General features: G+C 42.9%; 1 protein-coding gene across 2 annotated transcripts in view; it reads left to right on the top strand.

Moving 5' to 3' along the window:
• The window catches only part of LOC106577485 (recombining binding protein suppressor of hairless), a 96,239-nt gene that overhangs the window by 69,020 nt on the left and 14,974 nt on the right, over window positions 1–12,245 (top strand). For both annotated transcript variants that reach the window (XM_014155513.2, XM_014155512.2), the window contains exon 3: window positions 9,691–9,786. In XM_014155513.2, the coding sequence (XP_014010988.1) occupies window positions 9,691–9,786 (96 nt within the window). The remainder of the gene's footprint in view (window positions 1–9,690; window positions 9,787–12,245) is intronic.

The following is a 12,245-nucleotide window of genomic DNA, read 5'->3' as shown; positions in this document are numbered from 1 at the left end:
CAATCAGTGTTGCTTCCTAAGTGGACAGTTTGATTTCACAGAAGTGTGATTGACTTGGAGTTACATTGTGTTGTTTAAGTGTTCCCTTTATTTTTTTGAGCAGTATAGTTCGCTAGCTACTGAAACGGATGATGTCGTTTTGCTATGTTTTGGGGGAAGAACATTGATTCCATCCATGAGCTAACTAGCTTTTTTTTAAGACCAGCACTGTAGGTGCGCGTGACAACTTTACCGGCATCATAGCATACGTATCGATGAATCGTTGTGACATATGAAATACGAGTGATAGTGTAATCAATGTGTAATAACTACATAAAAAATGTATGAACGTGTTAAATTATTATGTGATGTGCAGTCATATTCAGGTCCTGATTGATCAACAAGCTTATTTGACACGTCAAATAGTGTTATTTTACACGTAAATTGTGTAATTTGACGTGTATCTTTTTTTGACATGCCAAGACCCAAACGGCATTCCATAGAAATACTGGTTGAGAATGAAATGACTGAACAACGAAACCGCACAACAAGTAAGTGAAAGAAATAGGTTTTGATTATGTTTTACTGGTAATGGGGACATGCGTAAATGACAACAAAATAACTTTTGTGTGTGTGTGAGTAACCTTTATTTTACTAGGCAAGTCAGTTAAGAACAAATTTTTATTTACAATGACGGCCTACCCCGGACGACGCTGGGCCAATTGTGCGCCACCCATTGCCAGATGTGATACAGCCTGGATTCGAGCCAGGGACTGTAGTGACGCCTCTTGCACTGAAATTCAGTGCCTTTGACTGCTGCGTTTAACTATTTAACTGTACTAGAATACTTAAAAGGCCGCTAAAGTTGTAAAATATCGGTATCGGGTTTTCTTTTGGCAAGGGAAGTATCGGATATCAGTATCGGCCAAAAATGTTATATCGGTGCATCACTATCTGTAATACAACAAAATGTATAAAAAGTCAAAGGTTCTGAATACTCCTGTTGTAGAACCGCTTCTCGATTTGCTCAAAATTGGGAGTTGAGAAATATATATCTGACAATGTTGGAGAGCTGGGATTCCCCTCAATTCAACAATGGTCATGTAATTCTGACAACGTAAAAAATATTCTTAGGTTAGTCTAATTGATAAATAACTCGCATGCTGTCAATAAATCTCCCCTGAAACTTGAATATTTTAGCCTTACAAGGTTATAGATAAACATGTTGTTAGTTACCTTCCTTTGAAGTAGCCTACTTTAGCCATTTGATCCCTGATTCATTGAATTATGGAATTATTTTTTAAAGACAAAGTATTTGGTTGTAATTGTAATGTTGCACTATTTTAAAGTTTACTAAGGGTGGCCAACCATCCCCCAGGAGAACTTGTATTTCAAGACAGGCTTGAATATGCAAAGAAGCTAATAGGCAGAGTATAGCCAAAATGTTGGTCTGATTATCTATGGGGGGGGCGGGACGGGACAAGTGACTTGAGCTTTCGGTCCTACTTGCTCTGAGGATACATCACCATGAAGAAAATTACATATCAGGTACCCATGATGTAATTATGTTGGTTCAATACAATAACCAAAATAGATTTTTTTTCAAACTCAAGGTGTCATGTCATAGCTGACACCGAATTTGACCCCCAAAGTTTTTGGAAAACGTGGTCGCATAATTTTTTGGAAAATATATTTTACTCTAATTCTGTTTCCAAAACGTTGTATCTTCACAGTTCTTCCAGTAAATGTGTTTTTGTGAAATTTTCAAAGTCGTCCTTTTGCATAGAGTTGATTTGTTAAACTTTGAAAAACAAATGGTATTTGTTTGGCATACATTTTAAAGTAAAAAATATGAGTCTCAGCTTAATGCCGTTGCTGTGGAATTGCCCCTATGATACTAACTATCATAATAGTAATGAGAACCATCTAAGCTTATCATTTCTGCACTGAGATAAAAGTAACAAGTCTTGAATGAAATCAAAGATTTCATGTTTAAAAGAAGATATCAGACACATTTCAGTGTAATTGTTTTATTGACTGCATAGACTGCTCACAGTTCAACAGGGCTTGTCATGCATGGTTATGATTAGGGATGGGATGTTGTTAAAGTGAGCTGTTTTCCATCCCTCTCTTGGACGTCTGTAGCGGTCAGGCTAGTTAGTGTGTATGAAAATAAAATAGGGTTGAGGACAGGATACTGCGGTCACAGCAGGGGTTTAGTCCAATGGTCCTTTTGCTCTGTTGGTCAGCCAGCCTGCAGAGAGAGTGGAGGATTACCTGACCATGACCGCCCTCTCCAGCCCATGGTTTTAGGGAGGTGTGTGTGTGTGTGTGTGTGTGTGTGTGTGTGTGTGTGTGTGTGTGTGTGTGTGTGTGCACCTTCCCATTCCTGACTGTCTCTATTGCTGAGCCTTCAGAGCTCCCTGAAGAGCACGTGAGTGTTTTTTTTATGCGTGTGTGTTTACGCGTGCCGCTCCAAGGGGGAAATGAGTGGTTGCGCATTCACTGGAACACACAAGCGTCATATTGGAGAGGGCCCCGGCCTCTACCTTTTTGATCTCTTTCCCTCTCCATTCATGTGCTGCCAGTCCCCTGGATTTCATTGGCCTCTCCATTTGTCCAGGCCTTATGAGTGCCCAGATAAAAATGACATGCACGAAACACTCGTTACTGACGACCGGGAACACGCAGAAAGACACTGGTTATTTCAGAGCGTGTGTGAGTGTGTGTGGTGACTGTGTGTGTGTGGCCGAGGCTTTGTTGCGGTTACCCCAGAGTGTGGCCCTGTTGATTTTAGTTTGGCGGTGATGGGGACAGCTAAAAGCCCGGGTCCTCCATGAGCTGCTAAGGACAGCTACGTTTTGGGTCCTTTAGGGCCCCACTGTCAGCCAGGCTGTCCAGCTGTTCAGATGGAAAATACAAGGCAGTACACAGCTGGAAAAGCTGCCTGGTTTAGTTGCTTTGGAGAAGAGACCCGGTCTCTTATGTTTTGGGGAAATGTCTCAGACAGTTAGGCTCATTCTGAAAATCAGAAGCTGTGATATATGCTGTATGATATGAATCCATCTTAGACTTACAAGTAGGCTATATGAATGTAGGGATCATTTATTATATTTGGCATTTTAGTCATTTAGCACACATTCTTATCCAGGGGCAATTAGGGTTTAGTGCCTTGATCAAGGGTATATCAACAGATTTTTCACCTAGTCTGCTCGGGGGATTTCAAAACATTTATTTATTGTTGTGATTTTAATGGACTCGAATGTGCCTGACATCATCACAAATGAAGTTCACATCAGGGGGGAAATTAAAATTCTTTAACAGCCTATTCTCAGCACATAGTGTCTTAAAATCAATAGGAGAGGATATGTAGACTGAAGTGAGACTGTTGATGTTTTAATTTAACCCAAGCTCCTGGGTTGAGAACGCGCGTAATGTCCCCTTTGTGATCCAAAGGGGTGCACACTAATGGGGGTCTAATACTCTAAATTGAGCTGTGTGTGTGCCTCCCTCCCCTAGCTGCAGGTCCACAGGGGGTCTGGGTGAGACGCTGTGACAGATGTACTGGACAGATGCCTGTCTGCTCTGCTTTGCCCTGCTGCAGCTGTAGCCCGGCTTAATGTAACACACACACACACCATTACTGACCCCCACTTTGCCCTTTGTTTTATCTGTATAGCTCCCTCTCTCTTCATCAGTGGTACACAAAGTAATATCCCTATTGCTTGTTGCTTTTGCTGTCATATAGCTCCTCACTGTTGCTTGACGAGTCTTTTACTGTTGGATTGTTTAAACACCATGCCTTGTTTTCATTGCGTGTCTAGTTTTGCGGTCCAATATTTTCCTATTCAGTTCTCCTTTTGACGTGCTATCTAGTGTTGTTGCGTGCCCTCACGTCTTGTTGCATGTCTCTTTTGTTTGTGTGTTGTTGTGCTGCGTGTCTTGGTCATCTCTCGTCGCGTGTGTGTTTTTGCGTTTGTTTTATAGAGTAGCCTGTGTGTACTGTGTGTCTCACTGGGGGGACGGTGGTGGTGAAAAGCACATATCTGTCACTTCCTCTCTCAAATCAGATGACTCAGGTCATGTAGTCCCCCCACCCCTCTCGTTCTTCCTCTGTGTGTGTCCATCAGTTTTTTTTTATAGCGTGTTTGTGTGTGTGACCTTGTGAGTGTGTATAGGAAGTTTAGTGGGAGCTGTACCCTGGCCAGTGTGGCCACTCTGTATTCAGGATACTCTCATTTCTCCTTACAACTGTTAGCTGCTCTTCTCAGGAAACATGGCCCAGACAGACAGAGAGGCTGATGGGTAATTAACTACTCAACAGTTCTCCAATAAAGGGGAGCAGGGAAATATACTGAAAGTGTGTGGGTGTGTGTGTGAGAGAGGGAGAACATTGTGTGTGAACGCTGGGTGAACTTGGCTCTGTGCCGTCTGGCCCCCTTCAGAAGTGTGAGAGCTGAATGGTGCCCCCCTCATGGCCTACCCCACACACAGAGTACTGAACGCTCTACGACGGCAACCACATCTCAACCATCACTCCTCATCCAGGATGGCTACTGCGAACTTGGACCACTTCTGAACCAAGAACATTTTTAAACATGGGACAGCTTTCTATCTATAGGACCAGCCATTTGTAACCAGGATTGAAATGCATTCAAACAGTATATTGGTTTTTGACCAATGCTACTCCCAAGCAAAGAGACTTCGAAATGAATAAGGATCTCTCTGTGAAGATCTGTTTTTGGAATAACCCAGGGGTTTTTCTTGCTTTAACTTTCTCTCTTTCTCTTTCTCTCTCTCTCTCTCTCTGTCTGTTAGAAAAAAGCCTGTGTTTTAACGTTTGGATGCAGGGATGTGTTAGTGGTTTACTGTCAGCATACATGCTGCAGCAATCTCTCTATCTTTCCCTTTTTCTTCCCTTTTTCTTCCCTTTTTCTTCCCTTTTTCTTCCCTGTCTGTCTGTCTGTCTGTCTGTCTGTCTGTCTGTCTGTCTGTCTGTCTGTCTGTCTGTCTGTCTGTCTGTCTGTCTGTCTGTCTGTCTGTCTGTCTGTCTGTCTGTCTTCGTCTGTCTGTCTGTCTGTCTGTCTTCGTCTTCGTCTGTCTGTCTGTCTGTCTGTCTGTCTGTCTGTCTGTCTCGTCTGTCTGTCTGTCTGTCTCGTCTGTCTGTCTCGTCTTCGTCTGTCTGTCTGTCTGTCTGTCTGTCTGTCTGTCTGTCTGTCTGTCTGTCTGTCTGTCTGTCTGTCTGTCTGTCTGTCTGTCTGTCTGTCTTTCGTTCCACAGGGCAGCAGCCATATTGGTGAGGTGGCAACAACATACTCCATGACCCACACACCTCCTGAAAAGTCCAATTTAACCCACACACTTCCTCAAAAGTCAAATCTTTAAGGTAAAATCTGGAACATTCATTTCCTCCTTGCCCCGGCAAGTCCAGGTACTAGGTACTAACACATCCGACCAACGAACAAAACAAACACCAAAACTGGCTTCACCGATATGGCTGCTCAAATCTTTATACCTCTATTCTCCTAGAATTGGTCGCTTAGGCACAGATCCAGGATCAGCCTACCCTCCACATATCCAAACTGGAACCATTAGGTGGAGAAGTGCGAAACTGACCTCTACATTTAAGTATGCTCATGAGCTGGCCCTCTCTGAGCTGGATTTGTCTGAGCTGACTTGAGTGGGTGGTGTATGTAGGCATCTGTCCTAAGCCATAAGGGAAACTGGTATCTACCACCCCACTATCAGATAAGAGGGGCAATGTTTGCTTTTTGTCCCCCCCCACGTTTGATTTGAAATCACCCACTAATTTATTTGTACTTTTAGCAGATTCAATGTGTTTGAGCTAGTAATGATCAATATTTATCTTTAAAAAATTGCTATGACATAGCCAGTGAATATATAGCACCACTTTGGATTCTATCCCCATCTCAAAATCAAATGGTTTAGACTAGGGATGCACGATATATCTGTAAGCATATCGGAATCGGCCCGATGTCTAATTTAACGGCGATGTGCAAAACTGATGTCAAAGCTGATGTGCATACCTATATAACGTAGGTAGATGACATAATGATGCCACGAAAAATACTGCGCTACACATGCAACACAGAATTCCTAACCTAGCCCACAATGTCTGCTGTGTGGGTCTATTTTGAAGTTTCAAAGGAAGATAACAAAAAGGCCATATGAAACATTTGTGCTGCTATTATTTCCTGAGGTGGGGAGAAAGTGAAATCTTTTAATACCACAAACCTATTTACTAATTTGAAACTGCATCACCCCCAAACATTCAGCGACTACTTAGAATAAAAGCAGAGAAAAACTAAGCTCTCACTTCCAACAAGTTCAAGTCGAGCAGTCATTTGAAAGAGTAAGAACATTTCAGCGAGACAACTCAAAGGCGAAATCCATTAACGGCAAGATAATGGAATTCATTGCCTTTGACAATCAACTGTTCTCTGTCGTGGATGATGTTGGCTTTCGCCGACTGGTCGAGTACCTCAAGCCCCGGTGCACACCAGTAGGTGCTATTTTTCAATGTTGCCCTACCGGAGTTACACAGTATTGTTGAAACGCACCTCCATGAGCTACTTGCTATGGGCATCACTGCTATTAGTTTCACAACTGACATTTGGACCAGCAATGTCACATGAACACAGTCCAAGCTCCATTCGAACAACTGACTTGAGAGATACGCTCATCAACTGCGTCTGCAGCAGAAGTGATACCTTGTGTCATGGCATTGAAACACCTGCTCAACAAAACTGCCGACACAGACCGTAGGGTTAAAACTTGCAGAAGTACTCTGCTAGAGGCTGTGAACAAGCGATTCGGTGGCATTCTCTCTGAGCCTCTTTACTGTGTCGCCACCATGCTCGATGCTAGGTACAAGGACCGCTACTTTGATGCAGACAAGAAACAGGGTTTACGTGAAATGTTTGAAACAGCTGGACAAGATGGAAACGGACACAGTGACAGTGCGCACCGAGGATGAGAGGCCACGGACAAATAGCTAAAACTTCACTGCTTGACATGTTTGATGAAATCCTGGTTGAGAATGAAATGACTGAACAAATGAACAACGAAACAGCACAGTAAGTGAAAGAAATAGGTTTTGATTTTACTTTACTGTTTTACTGGTAATGGGGACATACATATATGCCAACAAAATAACTTTTTGGTGTGTGTGTGTGTGTGTTTCAACTATTTAACTTTACTAGAATGCTTAAAAGGCCGCTAAAATGTTTAATATCGGTATCGGGTTTTTTCGCAAGGAAAATACCGGATATCGGTATCAGCCAAAAATGTATCGGTGCATCCCTAATTTAGACCGTTTGGAAGTTTTATTTCCTCTGCTACGAAGTGCAGTGTGGGTAGAAAAAGTGATTGTTGTCCTCATTATGAAATTATCAACTTTTCCCTGTATGTCTTAAAATGACCATATACACTAATTGTGTGCTGATTGTGAACCTGAACAATCAAAATTAAATCTAATGTAGCCTAAGGCCTGATCAGCAGGTAGGTATAGCCAGATGAGTCCTGTCTCAGGCAGTTGCTTAGGCTACTTTATTCCGGTAATAAACAAATAAAATCTAATATTTGCCAGCCATTTTACAAACATTTTAATGCTTAAGCTGAACACGGCCTACATCTCAGTGGTCAGCATGCGAAGCAATGCACAGTGCACTGTTTGACTAGGCTGCTGATATTGCCTATGGTTGTTAAGCATGCAAAATGACTTGTTGATCAGTGAAACACAGTTACATGCTTAGTTCGACACTGAAGGAGAGGACGCATCAGTTGTCACAAAATGTTTAAGTATTTTCGGAAGGTAGATTGAAAGTAATATGTGCAAAACATTTGAGTGAACCGCCGATTTGTAATGTTTTAATCGATTTTAATAACCGATCATGCATGCTACATTTGGATTGGTTTGGGGTCCCACGGACCGACGCATTTGCATCCTAAACAGGGACCGGTGCGTATCAGTGAATCGTTACATCCCTACTGTAAGCATGACATCATCATGTGGGGCACTGAGTGAGCGTGTTCCTCTGTAATCAGTCAGGGCTGTGGGCTCCAGGGTGGGCCAGGGGTCAGGAAGTGTGTGTATGTGTGTGAGGGCACGCCCAATGCCCAGTCTAGAAATATCAGTGAAGGGGATCACCATAGCATCAGATGATTATAGGCGCTGATGAGTAGTATCTATTTTGAACTCATTAAAAGAAAGGAAAATCATTTGAATCAAATACTGCTGGATTTAGACTTGGCTTTGGTTTGGACTATGTTCTCTCTCTGAACCTCTTTCTCTCCTTTCTATCCCTCTCTCTGGCCTAGCCCTTTCCACTACAGGTTCGTGAAGTGCAGTAACCTGTGGTTCCACCCCCTCCTTCCCTCTCTCCATCCATCCCTCCCTCCATTCCTCTCCATCCCTCCCTCCCTCCTTCGCTCCCTCCCTCTCTCGTGTCTCAATGGGGCCCTTTGCTTTCCATAACAAAGGCTTCATTCTGTAGCTAGAGGACTCCTGATATCTCCAGTAGTGATAAGTATATTTTTTGACCTAATCTGTTGTTGTCTGGTACTGTCTTTTTGTTAGCGAGGGCCGTCTACTTTAAGTGCTGCCTGTTTTCCCAGTAGCCTACTTGGTGTGTGGACTGCTGACTGCTCATAACTTGCAGATGATTGTTGACACATCAACCAGGATTAAGGGGCAGGGCAATTTAATACTCGCTATGGACTTTCTTCCCTCCTTACTAGCACTGACTTTATTGGGGAAGAATGTACTTACTGTGATATGTGGTTGACCCACCTAGCTATCTTTAGATGAATGCACTAACTGTAAATTGCTCTGGGTAAGAGTCTTCAGCGGTGTGTTTGTGTGTGTGTCCCTCTCTGTGTCCCTGGGCCCACGGAGCACCCGGGCATGTCAGGTGTCACTGACATCTGTGCAAATGGGGTCGTTCTTTTAGCTGTGTGCTTCTCAGCTAATACACACACACCCACTCTTGTCACAAAATTTTGCCGCTATGTTGAGCAAGCTCTCACACACAGGGGGTGGGATTATTGCGATTGCGGGGTTAATGTAAGGACTTAACATTCCAAAAATATTGAACTTTTTCTTTTTTTTGTGTGTGTGGGGGGCCGGCATGAGAATGTTTTTGCTTAGTTGACAAAAGTAATTGGAGCACGGACCTTGCAACATTTTGACACAAGATGTGGATTCTTTGGTGGTGAGCTCAGGGCTTTGGTGTTTTTTCTTTTCCCCTCTCCTCTCTCTTTCTCTCTCTCTCTCCTCTCCTTCCCCCTCATTAAGCACTATCCCTCTGTGCCTCCCCCCTCCCGCCCCCAACTCAGCCCAGCTGGAGAGAACATAGCTTTTTGCCCAAACGTGTGTGTGTGTGTGTGTGTGTGTGTGTGTGTAAGCAACATATTCTTCAGCACACCAGAGAATTGGCTAATCAAAGTGGAACTTGTATGCTTTTCCTCCTCATCTCATGTTCCTACCTCTCTATGTTTCAGGTGTTAGTTTTAGTGACCCCAAGTTTTCACATGTTCCAGTTTTTTAGTCTCATCTATTTCATCTTTGTCGCTTCTGTCATCTATAACTTTTAATGTGAATGGATGAAGAACAAACCTCTTTCTCTCTCCTTTCTTTCCATCCCTCTCTTTCTCTCTCCTCCCCTCTCTTTCTCTCGCTTCTCCTCTCAGGGAAGCGATGCGGAATTACCTGAAGGAGCGAGGAGACCAAACTGTCCTGATCCTGCATGCGAAAGTTGCACAGAAATCTTATGGCAATGAAAAAAGGTAACCGACCACCACTTAGCCAACACACCGCTTTCCATACTCTCCCGATTTCCCACATACCTCACACATTCCATACCTAGAAAGGCATGTTGAAGAGTTCCCGGTTTCAATTTAGTTTGTGGGTTAATAGTATGGACTAAAAGGCAGTAGAGAAAAAAGCAAAGCCACATTCCAATGTGTCTGTGTGTGACGTTGGTGTTTTGGCCTCTCCGGCTTTCCATTTCCCACCGTGGGTCAGACGGGGAAGTGAGCAGTTAAGTTCTCTGCAGGGCACATTCAGGTGAAGGCCATAGAGACACAGGGGTTAGGGGTGTAGGGAATAGGAGGTTAAAGTGTAGATGGTAAGGTTAGGCAGGTAGGGCACATTCATGCCCCCAGACACGTAGGGTTAAAGGGTTGCGGAGCACACTGAGGTAAGTAAAGGGTAATGAATTGGGAGAAGTGGGTAAGATTTTGCCTAGTCGTTGTAGGTTGGGTTAGAATGGTGGTGTGTGTGTGTAGAGAGTAATTCAGCTGTACTTAATATGGTCATCCTGGGTGAAGTAAATAAATATAGGGAGTTAGACAGACTGAAAGGGTTAGAGCCCTGGCTGCCATTACAACAGGACTATCTCTTAGTAAATCAGGAGCTCTCAGCCAACACTGTGGCACCTCCGAGGTTTGGAGCACGAGAGAGGAGGAGCAGGTGTGTGTGTGTGTGTGTGTGTGTGTGTTAAATAGAGGAATTCCTCCGCTCTCCGTGCTTCTCTCTGGTTAAAGTTACACTGACTGGGGCCCCGGGGTCAAGATGTGAGAGAGGCACATTTTGTGGTCTGACCCGTTGTAGCAATGCACCCAGGGATACATTAGATATCCAGTCATTCTAGTTTTCATAATCAGTCACAAAGCCTAATATACAGAACATTTTATACAGGCCCCATTCCCCTCGTCTACCACTTATTCATTAACTATTGGAGTCATTTACTTAGTCTCTCTACAGTTTAACTCTACTGTAATGTATCTGTTTAGTCTGTGTTTAGTCCCTATGGTTCGCTCACTGGAACAGGTCCAACTTCCAACATGAGAAGTGTATGCTGGTGTTGCATAGATAATCACTGGTACACAATCATATAGTCACACACACACTTGTGAGTTAGGGTTTGATTCTAAACAGACCAACGTATGTTTGGGTCAGCTCTCTGGGTGTGTGTGTCCCTCTGTGTAAGGAACACCTGTCCAATACATGGCATAGCTGTGTGTGTGTGTGTGTGTGTGTGTGTGTGTGTGTGTGTGTGTGTGTTTTACAGTCTGTGTGTGTTGATACACAAAGGAGCTCTGAGCATGAAGGAGTTGCGTGTGTGTATTTGCGTGCTCTTTTGTATTCACAGGGGTTTTCCTCAGAAAGCTCCATCTCTTTATCTCTTCTCTATTGTAGGAGGTGAAAGTAGACATCACTCTCACACAGACTCGTGTTATGTGTCACTCACCTCATCAGACTAGACACACAGTCTCATTTGACAAAGTCATATCGAGAGCAACATAGGCTGACCGACTTTCCTCTTTTCCTCACCAGCTACAACAAATAAAGCACTTTGGTTTGGTTGAAGAGTCATCTAAACTAGGTGTGGGGGATTTCTTAAAAAAATTAGGTGAATTTATTATAATTTCTTTCTAAAGTGACATGACTTATAAGATGCCATCGAGGACCACTTTGAAAACAAGCGTTGTAATTAACCTCTATGCTAGCGTCCCACCCGTGGTGCACTCCATCAACAGCAGGTGCATTTCAAGAGCGGCAAATTTGAATCCAAATAAATGTCAAAATTCCAATTTTTCAAACATACAACTATTTTACACCCTTTGAAAGATAAACATCTCCTTAATCTAACCACGTTTTACGATTTCAAAAAGGTTTTACGGCGAAAGCATAAATTTAGAGTATGTTAGGACAGTACATTTACAAGAGTTGTGTGTAATGTTTTGTCAATTCAAAGACAGGGTCACCAAAACCATAAAACCAGCTAAAATGATGCACTAACCTTTTACAATCTCCATCAGATGACACTCCTAGGACATTATGTTAGACAATGCATGCATTTTTAGTTCTATCAAGTTCATATTTATATCCAAAAACAGCGTTTTACTATGGCATTGATGTTGAGGAAATCGTTTCCCTCCAATAACCGGCAGTCAAGTCAACACCACAAATTAAATAATTAAAATTTGAAAACATTGGTAAAATATTATATTGTCATTTAAAGAATTATAGATTTACATCTCTTGAACGCAATCAACTTGCCAGATTTAAAAATAACCTTACTGGGAAATCACACTTTGCAATAATCTGAGCACTGCGCCCAGAAAAATACGCGTTGCGATACAGACTAGACGTCATGTTGGGGAGATCTAAAATCGAAAATACTATGTAAATAATCCATTACCTTTGATTCTCTTCATCAGATGTCACTTCCAGGTATCAC

Source organism: Salmo salar, chromosome ssa18 (assembly GCF_905237065.1).
Source record: "Salmo salar chromosome ssa18, Ssal_v3.1, whole genome shotgun sequence".
NCBI lineage: Eukaryota > Metazoa > Chordata > Actinopteri > Salmoniformes > Salmonidae > Salmo > Salmo salar.
This window is presented reverse-complemented; position numbering and strand designations above follow the sequence as displayed.